Source organism: Rhinolophus sinicus, chromosome 8 (assembly GCF_057876585.1).
Source record: "Rhinolophus sinicus isolate RSI-liver-muscle chromosome 8, RSI-T2T, whole genome shotgun sequence".
In the NCBI taxonomy this organism is placed as follows: domain Eukaryota; kingdom Metazoa; phylum Chordata; class Mammalia; order Chiroptera; family Rhinolophidae; genus Rhinolophus; species Rhinolophus sinicus.
Genome location: NC_142508.1, coordinates 14,552,200 through 14,568,846, shown reverse-complemented (window position 1 = coordinate 14,568,846; position 16,647 = coordinate 14,552,200). Strand labels below are relative to the sequence as shown.

Sequence of the window (16,647 nt, the reverse complement as noted above, 5' to 3'; positions counted from 1 at the left end):
GGGTCACAAGTGACTTAGGCTGTGTCCCCTGGTGAACCTGTAGGCACCCAGCAAGGCAGCCGCGTGAGGGACAGACTGGACCCTCAGGCCCCACAGGCCCGGAGCCCGCCCCCTAAGCCAGCCCTGCATTCTCTCCTTCCTCCAGTTTCCTCAGCCCTCCCGTCACCTTGGACTCTTCCCAGACTGCTTCCTGACTTCGTGACGTGTCTCTTCCGTGGAGCTGTGTACACAGCAGATGGTAAATAAATGCAGAACTCGCTTTTCTAAGCAAGCTCTGCTTTCCCCTCTATGTTCACTGGACTCTCATCTACTTTCCTAAAGATACACAAGAGACTACAAGCAGGACTCTTCTGAAATTCCCTCTCTATCCCCAATGTAGAGTGACTGGCTCCAGTCCTCCCAGTAGTGGTTTCATTCTAAGCGCTCCTCTCAGCCCTCACCCCGCAATGATTATGCTCAGCTCCTGGCAAAGTGATTCACAGGCTTCATTGGTAAGAAGCGTAGATACACGTCTTGTCCTATAGCACAGAACTAGTTTTCCACGATGCCTGGCACACATGACGTCTGTGTAACACAATTCCTGCCTATTCCTAGCACACGCTCCCACAGCCAGGAAGCCCACACGGAATAGAGAAAAGTGTCCTATAGGAAATCTGTGTTTTAGCTCCAGCTCTGACTCCTATAGGCTCAGTTTCATAGCCACAGAATGTTAGAGCTGGTGGTGATCTGAGTCCAGTGAGACCCAGAGATGGGATATACTCGCCCCATCTGCAAAACGGGACCCGGATCCACACCCCTGGGAGGCCGAAGGCTGCATCCACCCTCCACACTGCACCATCCCTGCCCACAAGCCACCCCCAACTCACCGCACTGCTGCAGGGAATGTCCTTCACCTTGAGCCAGGCCAGGTCCAAGGTGCCCTCGCCCCGGTAGCAGGACTGCAGCCGCTCCTTAATGCGGTCGTTGATCTGTTTCAAGATGAAAATGCACAGGGCCGACTCGTCCAGGGATTTCATTTTCCGCTTCTGGCCCTTGGAGAAGACAGTGAAGAGGAGGTCGTCCTCGGGATGGACCTTGAGGGTCCAGGCAAGCACCGCCCCGGCTTTGGACAGGTAGGCGGCCTGCAGCAAGCGGTACTCCACCCCGCCGCGCTCACAGCCAATGGGCACCTCCACGTAGGAGTTGAACGCCGTGTCTTCCTTGCAAAGCCTCACGAGCTTGGATGTGTACACCTGCTCCTTTGTGGTGGAGCCGGGGGGAGACACCATCTCAGGCTGAAGGGTCAAAAAGTAGACAAAGTTGCCACTGCTGAAGCCATAGACGTAGTAGATGTCAAAGTCGGGGATGACGGTGAAGGTGTCCGAAGGGATCTTGATCATGGAGGCCACAAACTCATCATGGAAGACGTATGCAAACATGCCGTCTGCTTCCGAGTTCTTGGTCAGCTTCCGGCTGGAGATGGTGGGGAAATACTCCGGCTTCCCATCCACCGCCGTGGCGATGAAGAGTTTGTCGTCCAGGTTGCTGTAGGAGACAATCACTCCGAAGACAGAGCCGCTCTCGTTGACGCCCGACAGGTAATGCTCCTTCTTGTGGAAAGGCTCCCCCAGCTTGAAGAGATCTTCCAGCCTCAGGAGCTTGCAGATGCCCTGGTACAGGCTCCCGCACGCGATCAGCCGGTTCTCCTTATAGTCGATGAGCAGCATCTTATTGACGTTGTTGGTGGTGCTCAGCGGCTCGCTGCACGTCTGCACGATGCGCGGCGGGTAACACTTGGGGTTGTCCTCGTCCGGCCCCGTCTGGTGGGTCACCAACACCTTCAGGTCGCTGGACAGCTTGTAGATCCGGTTGACGGCCCCCAAGTAAATGTGCCCTGTCCTCTCATCCACCACCAGGTGGTTGAAGCCCTCAGTGGGCTCCCCCCGAAATGTGACCAAAGGCCTCTTCTGGGCCGGCGGGGGTGGCTGCCGGGGGAGCAGAGTGGAGGAGCCCATCCCTACCATCAGGAGGTGGGACAGGAGGCAGGTCCAGTTCCAAGGCATGGCTTTCATCTCACACACGGGTCCTGGCGGCACACAAGCACTGGCAGAGCGTCCTCCCGGGAGGGCCAGGACTCAGGAGTGGAGGCTCCCTAAGCGGGAAAGGAAAGATGTCATGCTGGGTAACAATGGCAGCAGCTGAGTGTCACCCCGCAGCTTGTCTGGGGGACCCTCAAAGTCATCTGCACACATGGAAACAGAGAACTGTACTGGGGGAACCTAGAGGCCAAGGGACGTGGCTGTCATGGGTGTGTGGGACAGCCAGAGCGGAGTGGCACAGGAGGGGACTTCGGTAATAAAACAGTAATACTGATGGTGACGGTAATAATAATAGTGACGATGATGACAAACAGCCATTGCCGGCCGAGGGCCTAACTGTGGCAGTCATTGTCCAGAAACTTCCAGAGATAAACCTTAATCTTAAGCCTTTTAACAAACCTCTCAGTGCTGGGATCCTCCATCTGACCCCCAACCCCCCCAAATCGACTCTCCACCTTTCTCTGCACCCAGGAGGCTGACCTGCATAGACTGTACATCTGCGGGCTCCTTGCCCTTGGGCCTGGTTAGGTGCAGCCAGCAGGGGCATCAGCCGAAGGCTGAAGCGAGGGGGAGGGGACAGGCGCAGAAACGGGCTGCCTGCACCAGCTGTGACCCTCGCCAACAGGTCCCAGCAGGGTCCTCGTCAGGCCTCTCCACATGGCCTCTCCATCTCCAGGTTCCATGAACCACCTCCTGCCTGCCCCATTTGGTCCTAGAGGAGGGAACAGGGCCTACGTCTTCCTCCCCCCAAATACAGCACTGCCTCTGGAGGAGCCACACCTTTGTCAAGAGCCCCTTTATTAATTTCTGTGCAAGTGACCGAGTTTGCATGTGCCATTTCCTGCGGGGACCCTGCCTCACAGACCTCTGAAGTAATATTGTCACTCCACTGTACAGCTTCGGGAAGTTATGTCGCTTGCACAGCTAAGAGCAGTAGCGATGGATTCAAACGTGGCCATCCAAGTCCATGGCAGGGTCTTATTCGTAACTACTAAACCACCTCAGTGCAGCCAGGCACAGCCGGGGATGTACACCGGTTGTTGCTTATACACCGCAGAACAGTTCAAACAACCACTTGCCACGGGCTATGCCACGGGCTATCCCTTACCACCTGGCCCTCGGGGTCTACACTTCCTGCAGGGGAAGCTTCTCCTTTGCGCCTCCCCTCACTGGATGGACCGCAGAGGAGCCCAAATCCAAACCCCACATCCTCGGACCCTTCTGACTGTGGCAGTGACCAGGTGCCCCAGGTACACGGCCCAGCTCTGAGCCCTGATGTCGTTTTAACCAGGCAGGCCTTAGCTGCCTCCCATGGTGGGGCCTCCCCTAAGAGGTTTTCATTAAAGGGAGTGAACAAATGCTTGAAGGAGTGGTCAAAGAAATACAAAAATAACTCCCCGTGGAACAAAACAGCTTTCCATCCCAATGGTCTCATTCATTTCTATTTGAGATGCTTTCTGAGTGTGTTCCAGAGGACAGCTTCATATTTCTTACCGTTCGATAGAAATTGGGAGAGGATTGGCTTACGTGGTACTTGGGGGCATCTCGGCTCTGTGTGATTTCTCTCATTCACTCCCAAATATCTCAAAAACAAGGAAAAGGTAATTGCTGAGCCACAGAAAACCCTCTTCATGAGAGCGTGAAGTCAGAAATGGAAACCAAGAGAAGAAAGAAGAAAGACTTGACACTGTCAGCTAAAACCCCAGTGAAAACACAGGTCCTCTCGAGTAAGTATCAGAGGAGGAAGGTGGTGGCAGAAGAGGCACCCCACAACTGACAGCTGTCCTGCAAGGGCCTTCCCATGTGGTAAATGTTTGCTCAGGAAACACACGAAATGTGCGGGCACCGTGAGATCTAAGGCGCCTGAGGCTGGATCCGTCAGACCCCATAGGAACCGAAATTACTCTAATGGTGAAAACTTACGTGACGGACCACAGAGTGCTTTGGGAGGTCCCATGAGGAAAGCGCCTTCTAACTTGGGGTGAAGGAGCACAGAGGAGGCTGGGGGAAGCCTTGGGGAGGGGTGGCATTGGGGCTGAGTCATGAACTTGGAGAGGACATGCAGAGCTGGAAGGGCCTCCTTGGGGAGGATTCAGCACAGCAAACAAGTGCACACCAGGAACACTCTGAAAAGCACGATTTGTGAGAGCCAGGGAGAACACCCGGCTGAGAAGAGAGAACCACAAGCCTTGTCAAAATGGCCCTGCGAGGCTGAGACTGAAACGTATGGGACCAAGGAAAGCACCTGAAAGAAAGGAGCAAAGGCCCCCAGAAAGGAGACGCCCTGTTTCTCTCAATGTAGTCTTTGCAGGAGGAACTGAGTTTGGAGCTGAGAGCGGTGGGCTCCGTGAGGGCAGGGAGGGCCGGCCTTGCTCACTCGTGGGTCCGTAGCCCCAGACCAGCACCTGGCACACCGTGGAAGCTCGAGAACTATTTTCTGACCAGCAGAAAGGGAGGCTGGAAGCAGGGAGGAATAGCAGTATCTGGGGACCATTTGCCGTACCCCAGACCCCACGCAAATGCTTGCTCACTGTCTACCTTACTTAGTCATCGGAACTGCTTACTGGGGTGAGGACTGTTTTACCTGCGTCTCAGGTGAGGACACTTCAGCTCTGCAGAGGCATGTGGCTCATAAGTGGCAGAGTTGGAGTGGACACCCACGTTTGTGCACTGCAAAACCTGTACTCTTTCCAGAAACATGCAATTCCAGAGCATATGATCTAGAGCACTCGGAAGCCCATTTTAATTCATATGTGCCCCAAACACAGAAATTCAGGACATCACCCAGAAGTACCCACCCCCCACCAAGCCCCTGGGGCCCACAGGGCATAACCTGGCAGGTGGGCACTGTTATTTACCTCTAAGAGCATTAAGGACTGGAAAGCACCTGGCACATGGCCTCAGCCTGGCACTCAGTAAGTGCTTAATAAATGACAGTTGTTGACGAGACTGAAATAAGAGTAAACGGATTAGGATTGTGATAACGAGATGGTACCATCTCAATTAGACTAATGAGGAGTCAGAATGGTTCATCGTGAATTGCCTGGGCAGATCCAAATATCAGAGAAGGATCTAGAAGATTTTTATCTGTAGGGGATACTCCGGTTTAATGACCCCCAATTCCTGATTTTAGGCAGTTGAGATCCAGAAGAGTTAACAACTTGCAGGAGGTCAGATGGTGAGTTCACGGTGAGAATGAGGTCAAGTTCAGTTCAGGTCTCTGGACTCCTAGTCCAGTGCTCTTTCCATCGCCTAAGGCCTCTCTTCTGACTTATCTGGACCTACTTCAGCCTCTGCTCCCTGACCTTTGTCTGGAGAAGGCGTCTCTTTGGCTGCCCTCTGCTCCGCTGGCTCACACAGCTCGCTCTCAGAACGTCGCTGCCAAAACGCAATTGCAGCTGTGCTGGAAACCCTCATTCCAGACGGGCAGGTGCAGGTCAGGACTCGGCCACCAACCCTGGGGAGGGCACTTCCGGCAGTCCCTATGTCAGCACCTGCCAGGCACCAGGGAAGGGCGCCTGCCGCACCCCCTCCTTACTGTATACACTCACACACCCACAAACCAATCAACAGTGCTCTAGTTTGCGAGAGGCGAGATGAGGAAGCCTGTAATTATGAATTTACTGAGCTCGGAGGTGCCCGGCTCATTCTCCATCTTCTATTAGGCACTGAAATGAGACACAGTTATGCATCTCAAACACTCATCACCCGCCTCTGAAAATGCTGCAATGACTGCACCTGGAAGCGGGGGACCCCCAGAAAACAATAACGTGTGAGAGGAATAACCAGCCTCTCATTTTACACACCACGAACAGACTGTTTTGAAAACAAATAAGAGAAATGGAGGAAAAGGGGAAGGAGCAAGGATGTGGGCTCCAACTTGCCTCATCAGAGACCTCACCGGGCACGACTGCCAAGGTGACCCGACCTGTGTGCAGCGCGCCTATCCCCTCTGCAGACCCAGGGGTGGGCAGAGCTGCCACCTGTGCCTGCCCCTCACGCTGCCGGAGGCTGCTGCATTCCAGCAAAGCTGGGGCATCCAGTGTGGCTTCCTTTCCAAGACACCAACCCTTGTAAGTGGTGATCCAGCCTACAAAACCCCCATCCCAATGCCAGGCCCACCCACCATTTCTCTCTCGGGTCATCAATGAGCTGGTTTTAAGACGAAGTATTGGAGGTAGCATTCAGCCTAACTCTGGCTCTTAAAGGTAAGTAATGTGACCGAGTCACCTCCAAATCACCCCAAAGGACGCACTGCACTAAGTAGAGTGGGAAAGTGGCAAGAAGGCAGGAGAACATAAAAGCCTCCGAATCAAACCCAAACACCCTAAAATTTCCCCTTCTTTGAAATCAGATTTTCATTCTGAATGATCTCAGGGGCGATGGGACTCAGTTTTAGAAGCTGCTCATCATTTTGATTAAAGAAATCGGGGCTCTCTTTGTTTCACGTGGCAAGTTTTGAAGAGCTCCAACGAATTTCCATGAAATAGCACCAGCCTCTCAGATTCCTGAGTGGCAGAGAAGAAAGTTATTATAGAGGGGTTTAAAATAGCAATTACCTCACAAAATTACTTCGGAGTTTACAAGGTGTTTGCATATACATTACCTCGTTCTGAGTTGATTGTTTGCAACAGCCCTGTTAGGTAGAGGAGGCACCGTATTCACAAGTACGCTCCATTACAGAGAAGGAAACTGAGGCATGGAAAGGGACACATCCTGGTTGAGGTTGCACACAATTTCCCTCTGTTGCCCGCAGGACCTTCCCTGACCGTCTGGACAGAGCGCTAATGCTCAGGCCCTAGGATGGTGTTTCAAAAGGACCATTTCGACAACCTATCACAAGACCAGAAACCACTGGGGTGAAACATGCATGCTTTTTGATGACATAAAAAGAAGAGAAAAACAACAGTAGGGCACATTTAGGAAGGATCCTCACAATCTAGTGAGGATTTTGTGTCGGCCCATGTAGACAGATGAGTGTATTGAGCGTGAGGTAAACATATGTCTTACTGTTGGTCATGGTCATGGTGAATTTTATGTGTCAGCTGGGCTGGACCATGGTGCCCATGTCTGTGGTCCAGCATTCTCCTGAATGTTTCCGTGACAATGTTTTTGAATGAGATTAACTTTGAAATCAGTGGACGATGAGTGAAGCACCCCATCCGCCACCCCTTATAATGTGAGTGAGAGGCCATCCAGTCAGTGGAAGATTGAACAAAAGCCTGACCTCCCCCTGGGCCAGAGGGAATTCTGCTGGCAGACGGCCTTTGCACTTGAACTATAACAGGAGCTCTCATCTGAGTCTTCAGTCTGAGGGCCCACCCTGCAGATTTGGACTGGGAGCCTCCATAATTGTGTGAGCCAATTCCTTCAAATCAATCAATCAATCAATCAATCAATCAATCAATCAATCAATCTCTCTGGTTTCTGTTTCTCTGGAGAACCCTGAATAACACAATTATGATAAAAAATAATTTGAAAGATGCTATTAGAGATAGTGGACGTCAGTTGTTTTTTGCTGCCATTCATTTATCCTCCGAGGATCCACCCGTTCACCCTCTCTCAGCCCAAAGGCTTCTGGGGGAATGGACTCCACTCCTCATTCAAGGGTGTACACCTGACTTGGGTCCATTTCAATCTGCAGAGGGCAGGGCTGGGTGGTCACAGTGATTGGGTCAGGGATGGGTCCCTGGTTGGGTCAGAATCTCTGTGAGGCAAAAAGGCTTTAGCTGGGAGTGCTCAGGGGAAAGCTCTGGTTCTTTCAGTGGATGTGACCTTCGAGCGGTGTTGGCCTAAGAACCCGGGGCACCAAAATGTACCCATGGGGGTGGGGAGGCGGGGAGGGGAGCCTGAAAAGAATGAAGCCCACATACTGAACACACAGCGCTGAGCCAGAGGAGGGCATGTCCTGGTGACATCACACAGATCATGTGCCTTGCAGCCAGCTCTGTGCTTATAGTTTCCAGTCGCATGAGCCAAAAGTCCCCTATTGCATAAGGCGGTGTGGATTCAGTGTTTGGGTACTTGTTCATGAAAGAATCCTAACCCACAAAAAGCAAGCCTCCTAGCCAAACAGTGAACTGTCCCTCCCCAAGCTCTTTCAACTAGGCTATTCTTTCCTAGGAAGCAGTAAGCACGGCAAAGAGTCTCCAGGTCCCACAGCCCGCGGAGATCAACTACAATTCTGCCACGAGTGAGGCTTTGTTCCGGGGGGCGGGGCTTGGGGGTGTGAAGGTACACGTGCTGACTTCCATACTCGAACACAATGTCCCCCGTCTGCCCGCCATTTGCCTTGAGGACTGCGCTGGCAGTCCTGGTCTCTGGGAATGCTCTCCACCTCTCTTCATGCTTCTGTGCCTTCGGCACAGGTGGCTTACAGTGCCCAGGACACCCACCTGCAAGCCCCTCATCTAGGGACTCATTTCTCAAATGAAGCCATCTCGGGCCCTGGCACTCGTCTCAGAGGCCCTGACGACGTCTTAGTACAGGAGGCAGTGCCCACCGGAGTCTCACACTTTACAAACTCTGTTGTACCTGCACGTTGATGCTGTCCCCTCTCAAAAACTATCAGCTCTTGGAGGTCAGAAATTATGCAGTTTTTGCCACTACTCTCTCCAGTCCCAGTGTTTGGGAACGCGTGACCAAATGGATGACGAAACGGATGAATGTCCGAACGATGAAGCAATGACTACTCTTCAGCAGAGCATATGACACGGTGATGGGGTCACCTATAGCTGAAGCACAAAGTAACCCTTGGTCCTGGGCCACCTAGCTCAAAAGGGCCCAAACTCAAATGCTGCTTTTACCCTGCTCTAATCCAGGCTCCTAAGTACTTCAAATACGCAACGTTGTCCATTTAAAGCGTGACTTCCAATGCACTGAGGACACTACATCTTTCATACGTGATTTACAGTGAGCACAGCCAGGCCCACAGCTGGAATACCATAACAAGTCACCTTGCATCCACACATTAGACGTTGAGAACCGGTGCAGACGCTGCTGAGAAGGAGCTGGGTGAGGAAAACAAAACTGCAGCCAGGAAAACTGAGACGATGCAGAAGAGACAGTTGTGAGACGTTAGTTGGCATGCATTCGTTCATGTGGCCAATTTCTGAAGTGGGGAAAAAGGGTACAGACGTGACTAAGCAGAAACTGGTACCTTTGGCCTCCGGTGGCTGGTTGCGCCCTTTTGAGGTCAGCCCCGGTCACTGGCCAGCTCTGCTGGGCTGCACCTTGTACTCCCTACTGGAAACAGGCCCCTCATTACTGGCCTTCATCTTCCTACTATATAGAGATGAGATTGTACTATAGGCAATTTCATCTCTTGTACAGGTGCGGCCGGGGGACAGGCAGCTCACTACCCATGAAAACACGCTTCCCTTCCCTGCAGCTGATGGTGTGAAGTAGTTGTTCAGAGGGGGCCACCAGCTATGGTCTGTATTTCCAGACACTATCTCCAGGTGTGACCATGTGAATAGTGAGAGAGTGTCACAGTGACACTTCCACACCAAAGCAGGTAAGGAGTTACGTGCGACTTGTCTCCATTCACCTTATGGATAAAGAGGATGCTGAGGCCCTGTGGGATGGTGAAGACTCGAGATGGAAGGGCCCACCCCCCAACCAGGGGCATCCACGTCAGACAAGAAATGAACCATGACTGGGTCAGGCGCTGAACTGGTGGGTTTGTGGGACAGAGGTGGGCATCACCCTAACACAGGTAGAAACGCAGCCAGGACACTGTGTATCAGAGCCAGGATTCGAACCTGAGACCATGCACGTGGGGGCTCTGACCCTCTGGCACCTCAGGCTGCCCCAGGCAAAGTCCTCTTTAGATGTCCGCAGTCCCCTCCTTGTTCCCAAAGCTGGACAGCAACTTGCCAAGTCCAGAGAGGTGAGAGACGACCATGCCAACATCTACAGAAAAACCTTCGCATTCCTCCGTAGCCCTTCCCAAGTTTTGGGCTCAGGGAAGCACTACCTGTGTGCATGTGAGGGCAGCGACAGGATTGGGGACACAGGACAGGTCACCTTTCTATTTCATCCAAGAAACACTAGACATTTACTGATCTATCCAAATTAGCCAAATGGACAAATGCCTCTTTTTAGAGTCTTGCTCCAATTTGTAATTTATACACTTAGAATCACATCCTCAGGAAATCTCCAGTATTTTGTTTTCTGTCTGCATTTCTCACTTTAAACTCTTGGTTTCTAGAAGTGGGAGCCCTGAATTACCATTGTACTTCTTTTTCTACAGAAGGATATTTACATGTAACATCTATGGTCCGGTCACGCAACTGGCTGCAGTCGGAAGCCCATGGTGGGCAAGCAGCCCCTGCCCGATGTCCTTCACTTGCCAACCCTTCTTTTCGTCACTGTCTCAGAAATGAGTGCCACATTCATAAAAGGAGAAGCGCCCGAGCATGTGGGTGTCATAGTGCAATCCATCACTCCCGCTAGGGGGAAGAATCAAATCAAAGCAACTGTCCTCCCAAGGGGGGGTCACCATGCTGTCTCTGGACAGTTAATGTGCGGAGTGCAGGGTGGGGGGGTGGGAGGGGACTCCAAAGGGTCAGCTTGGCCATAACCCAGCACAAAACCAGAATGTGACAACAGCCGGAGCAGGCCGTGGGCACAGGACTCAATACCTCCAGTCTGCTTTCCCTCTGCTTCTGCTTCTGCTCTTTTGAGCACGAGAAATGGGACACTGGTGGTTGGGGGGAAGGGCTGGCGAGGGGCATACAGGATGGGGAGAGGGAGCAACGGGGCGCCAGGCACCGCCAGGCAACCAGCCCAGTCCCTGGGAATTTCAGCACCAAGCGCAGCCAGTCAGGGCTCTCTTAATCCTAACTTCCCTATTTATTAAAGGGGGGTGTGGGGGGGGGGCAAACACTATTACCAGGGACAGAGCCTTTGGAACCAGCCTGGAAGAAGCCTCTGCAGGAGGGTGAGTCTGTGAGTCGCCCCCATTCAGAGATGAGGCCCCCACTGGACCCCCCCTATGGTTCCCCCTCCCCCAGGCCTCCCTGTCCTTGGCCTTGAGGGCTCTTCCCAGGGTACAGAACTACCTTTCCCTGGCCAAGTCTGCTGTTCCCAGCGGAGCTGAGCCGGAGCTTCACAGAGCTCAGGCAGCCCAAGATGGAAGTCTATTATTACATCGTGGCAGCCCTTTTATATTCCAGGCACTATGCTCTGGGTGGGGGAGTCGCTAAGCAATGACTCTTTACTCCAAGTCTGGCTGTGAGGCTTTAAAAACACAACACTCTCAATAGCAGCCTGAGCTGAGAGGACAGATTCATAAACTTCTTTCCAGCGTCTCATTTAAAGAAACAGGCCAGCCAGGAATTTGGGGTCAGGTACCCCAGCTGGACTTGGCGTTGTGGTCCCTTTCCCCCACCCCGGCCCTGGGCCCACCCAGCGCTGAGGAATGCCCTGTCCAGGGGTGGCCTGGCTCCAAGTCTTCCAATGTGGCTTCTGGATATGCAGGAATGGAGGGACGTCTTGCAAAAGGGTTCCAGACACCCCAAAGCCATGGTGAAGGGAGCATCTGCTGTCACTTTGGCTGCCCCAAGACCTGGGTGCACATTTGGGTCACAGGGAAGGGGCTTGGGGTCCAGCACACACTGGGGACAGTCATTTTCCCAGCAGCCCCATCTCATGCACGCGGCCTGAGGCAAAGGGCGTTGAAGTCTTGCTTAGCTCAGCAAGGTGATCTGGGAGGGGGCTTTGTCCCAGACTCCTGTTCCCACACGCCCCTCAGCTTGCCATCATCTCTGCCTGGATTCCCAGCCTGGCACCGAGAAGTGAAGCCACATCATGGGGGCTCCACCTAAATGAGCTCCTCTCTCTCATGACCCTCCTCTCCTTTCACGGTCAAGGGAAGAGGTGGGGTATTCTTAGCTCATCAGCGTTGATGTGTCTACCAAGTCACCCTTCTCCCTGCGAATCATGGCGGCAAGGAAGCTACCGACATCGGGAATAGCCGTCGAAGGCCACAGTCCTGATAAGTGACTGCCCTGCGTGCCTGATGCCTCAGTTTCCCCATCTGGAAAACAGTGGTACTGGAAATAGGGTAATGAGGCAAGAGAGATGGCTAAGTTCCTTTTTAGGCTCCATCTAGAAGTAGTGCTTTAGGCTTCGTGGAACACAGGCCGTCACTGACGGGAGGATTCCACGAGGCCCTTTGCGGTAGGGCCATGAAATGCTGACAAGTGCAATCCCTGGGCGTCTCCTAGAAAACAAAAGGCTGGAGTTGAAGTTGCTCTTCAGACTCTTTGCATCTTTGCTTCAATTGGCGTGCGAGTGGCCTAAAGCTACATTGTGGGGCACGCTGGGAGCGCCTGCCCTCGGAGAACGTGGGGTGCTCATCTGTGAAGTGGGCCTCCATCACCTCCCTTGACCCTATTTTCTCTCTCACAGTGAGGACGGCTGGCGTAGGACACATGTTGTCAGCTCAGGTGTTGGCCTATTTCCCTGAGCCAGATCCTAATAAGTTCAGGAGGGGGTCTTCGCGTCTTCTGGCCTCTGGGGACCTCTATGTGGGACAGGCGACTGAAGAGTCAGCAGGAGGCCTTCACCCCCTGAAGCTCCCCTCATACCCCGTCAAGGGCTTAACTCACACTCCGTGATAAGATGGGTCTGCCCATTTGCTTTCCTACCCTTAGCCAAAAAAGCAATGGAAATGCTCTTCCTGGGTGTGAAATGTCTAACTAGACTTGTATAACTAAAAAAACAAAAACAAAAAAAGTCAGTAGCTTTGGAAACGACGCTAAATTCAGGGTGCTGGGGGGTCTCAGCGTAGACCCCATTGCCCTCAAATCCTTGGGCCTCAGCAACGCTCCCAGTTACCGCCCTGTTGTTACCAAGTATCTGGCGGGAGGGCTCTCTCCCCGGCCTCTCCTCATCCTCTCCCTCCTCCCTTTCTTTTTTAATTCCAGGGAAAATCAGGAAGTGAACAGTTGTCTCCCTTGCTGGTCTATATTCATGTAATTAGCGCTATTTAATTCCACGATGAGCCAAAGCTCATAAAATACAAAACATATTTCAGCTGCATGACGCAAACCTTGGCAGAAATCTCCCCTGTAGCCGGAAGCCGCACGGAGTTATATTCTCTCCTTAAAAGAAAAGAAAATGCTCAGAATGACCGCAACCAAGTTTCGGGGCCAGCCACAGCTACCTGGGAACACGCAAGGAAGTAGCAGAATCGGGGATTCTAGATCTTCAAGCCTGGAAATAATCCCCATCCCCATGACAACAATGAATTTTTAAAAATATTTAGTATTGACCAAGTAACACTCGTATGTCATTCCTCATGAGGAGGTTGATCCCGGCCCACTCCCTCCTTATTCCCATGTGCTGCAAGGGTTTGGGTCCCCAGCAGAGGGGACCTGTGCCACCGACTCACCTGCCTCTCTCACCTGCTGGGCACACACCGAGGACTCAAATGACCAAGGAGATGTGTGCACTTCCCAGCGATGATTCTAAGGTACCAAATTCCCAACTCCGTTGTCCTTGCCCATCCCACTGAGCTGAGACCTCACCTTACGTCTGCATTTATGCCAGCGACGCAGCAGGCAAGGAGCAGGCGAGCTTAACCCCCATCCCACCACCATTTCGCAGAGGAGGCACAGGAGGGGGAAGGGCCTCAGATGCCATTCTCCAAGACGCTCATAGCTACAGGGCAGCAGCACAGCACAGTCCCCAGAGGGTCAAACTCTGCCCCCAGCATCAATGCCAGGCCCTCTCACCAGCACTTCTCATGGGACTGACCCCCTCCCACAGCCCCCCTAGGAATTGGTCATGTCCTGCTTCTCCAGGTGATAAGAATACACAGGAGGGAAAGCTGCTGTCTGCACAGAGGAAGGATTCATGTTGGATGCTGCTCAGAGCTGTGCCACTGGCGGCACAAAAGGCCAAGACATGGATCCAAGGTGGGATAGAGGGTCAGGTTCACTGCAAAACCCAGGAGAGTTTTAAGTAGACTCAACAGCTCTCCTGAGTCTGCTGTGCACATCGCTCAGAGGACAGAAACACAGAGTGTTCCATGCAGATAGGAAAATACACCTGCCAGCTCTCGCCACCTCTTCCTCTACCCGGCCTGAAATCCCACTGCCACCACCTCTCATGGGTATAGTACCTTGCCTTTTCCAAACTCCTCCAAATGCGATAAAAATTCATGGCTCCAAAAATACATATCCATCCCTCCCCAGCCCATGATTAGTACTGTCCAAATGGGGATGCCGAGACTCGGAGAATTTATTAAGTTGCCCAAAGCCATGCTCTTCATGGGTCCACAACTCAGGTCTTCTGACGGATCCGAACCTTCCCTTGTAAACCTCACAGCCATGCACCAGGGTCGTCTCTGGAGGTGGAGAGCAAAGGGGGAGGGGCAGAATCGGAGGCCCCTCACCAATGCACAGTTGGTAACGGGAGGAGAGGAAGGCGTCCCGGCTTGCTAGAGTATAGACACTAACCTGGTTTGGATTGCCATCACCTCGATAGGCCTTGATAACATGCCTACGATATAGAGGTTCCTTTCCTTCATCCCAAGGAAGTGGCACCATCGGACACGTTTTGGGTGGCCAAGGAATGGTATGAAGAGCCAAGCAGCCAGCAGGGAAAAGGACCCAAGTTCCTTCCTGCATTTGTGCAGCAACACTTAATTCAGCACCTACTACAAGCCAGGAACCCACATTCTGAGGGCGTACAATGAATAAGCAGAAAAGGCCTTCGATGTGAAGGAGCTTACGATGAACAGAGAGAAGGCAGACAATAAATAGGAAAAAGAGTTCTTTTCAGATAGTGTTAAGCCCTTTAAAGAAAGAAGGCAACAGTCATTTGCTACAGAAGAACTGCTGGAGGCCAGGTGTTCCCGCGCTGGAGGGACCAGTGCGGCTCTGTCTGACGTGATGCTTGCAGGGGGAATAAATGGTCAGGAGGAGCCAGCCATGCAAAGATTGGGGGAAAGCGCATTCTAGGCCAAAGGAAAAGGAGAGCAAAAACCTGAGGAGGGGGCACACTTGGCAAGGCAGAAGCAGAAGGCTGAGGGCCTGGAGGCACTGAATGAGCAGGGAAGTATGAGGCACGAGTCCGGCGAGTAAGGCAGGGGGCAGGTGACAGGACACGTAAAACCATGGGAAGGAATGTGAATTCATTCCCAATGGCATGAGAGGCCATGAAACGGTATTAAGCAAGGGAATGACCTCGTCGGTGCGGCTGTTGGATGGAGAATGGTTTGTGGGTGCCACAGGGGACCTGCAGGAGCTCACTGAGGGGTGATGGTGGCCTGGCCCCCACGCTGGTGGTGAAAAGAGAAAAGTCATTTGTCCAACACGGCTTGCTGGTGACCACGGAAATGACAGGGGAGGAGAAGAGGGAATTCATCACCCCTCCTCGATCTTGGCTTGAGCACCTGGGTGGATAGTTGGGCCATTGCACTCTCCAGGGGAGCAAAGAAGTCAAGAGTTCTGTATGGGCCGTCAAGGGCAAGGTCGTCTGCAGAGCTGGCCCCACCCAGGTCGATACCACAGGGGATCGTGGAGGGAAGTAGCTCACAGGGGCCCCAGCGGTGTGGTGTACATAAGGCATCTCATGTAAGTGCATGGAAGAGGGTGCTAACAGTACCCTTATTTTCTGAATGAGAACCTGCTTCTCAATAACTGATACAAAGTCAGGCTAAGAGCTGAACCTGAGCTGGCAGAAGGCCCTGAGGGCTTCAGGGCCCTCTGCTGTGACAGTTCCTTGGGAGACGCAGAAGTTGTATGACGCGACCTCGGCGGGAAGAAGGTGCCGCCAACTAAAATCTTTTGATTAGGGACCTTGCACTTACAGCTTGTGAGAGAAGACTATCACATCCAAACTTTGATTTCCCTAAAGGGCAATTGCAAAGGCTTATGAAGGACAGGTTAAGTTGTCAATTTCCCAAGCTTCCAACCAAAATTAATAATATTAAAGGAGTGGGCAAGGCAAGGGGTTATCAGCATCAGTTACGGACTTCTTCGCAAGGAGCACTCTCTTCACCCACATCATAAAGAGCGTTCTGGGCACCGAGTTATACAAACCAGGGAACATCTACAGGCCAGAGCCTGAAAGAAACTGCACGGAAACCGAAAGAACTCAGACCGATGGCCAGGAAATTTTTTAATATTAACTTTTCAAAAAGTTGTGGTAAGATATATAGAACATGAAATGTACTATTTTAACCATTTTTAAGTTTACAGCTTGGTAGCATTAAGTACATTCACATTGTTGGACAACCATCACTACTACCCATGTCCACACGTTTTCATCATCCCAGACTGAGACTTTGTACCGTGTTTCCCTGAAAATAAGACCTAGCCAGACCATCAGCTCTAATGCGTCTTTTGGAGCAAAAATTAATGTAAGACCTGGTCTTATTTTACTGTAAACTGGGCCTTATATGATATAAGACCGGGTCTAATATAATATAACATAATATAATATAATACCAGGTCTTATATTAATTTTTGCTCCAAAAGACACATTAGAGCTGATGGTCCAGCTAGGTCTTATTTTCGGGGAAACACAGTATCTATTAAACACTTACTCCCCA

The 16,647-nt window shown here is 52.2% G+C and overlaps 1 protein-coding gene across 1 annotated transcript in view; it reads right to left on the bottom strand.

Annotated features, from left to right (window-relative positions):
• Positions 1–16,647, bottom strand: part of PLXNA4 (plexin A4) — a 415,019-nt gene that overhangs the window by 347,849 nt on the left and 50,523 nt on the right. The window contains exon 2 of the mRNA XM_019751040.3: positions 867–2,131. Within this exon, the coding sequence (XP_019606599.3) occupies positions 867–2,051 (1,185 nt within the window). The 5' untranslated portion in view covers positions 2,052–2,131. The remainder of the gene's footprint in view (positions 1–866; positions 2,132–16,647) is intronic.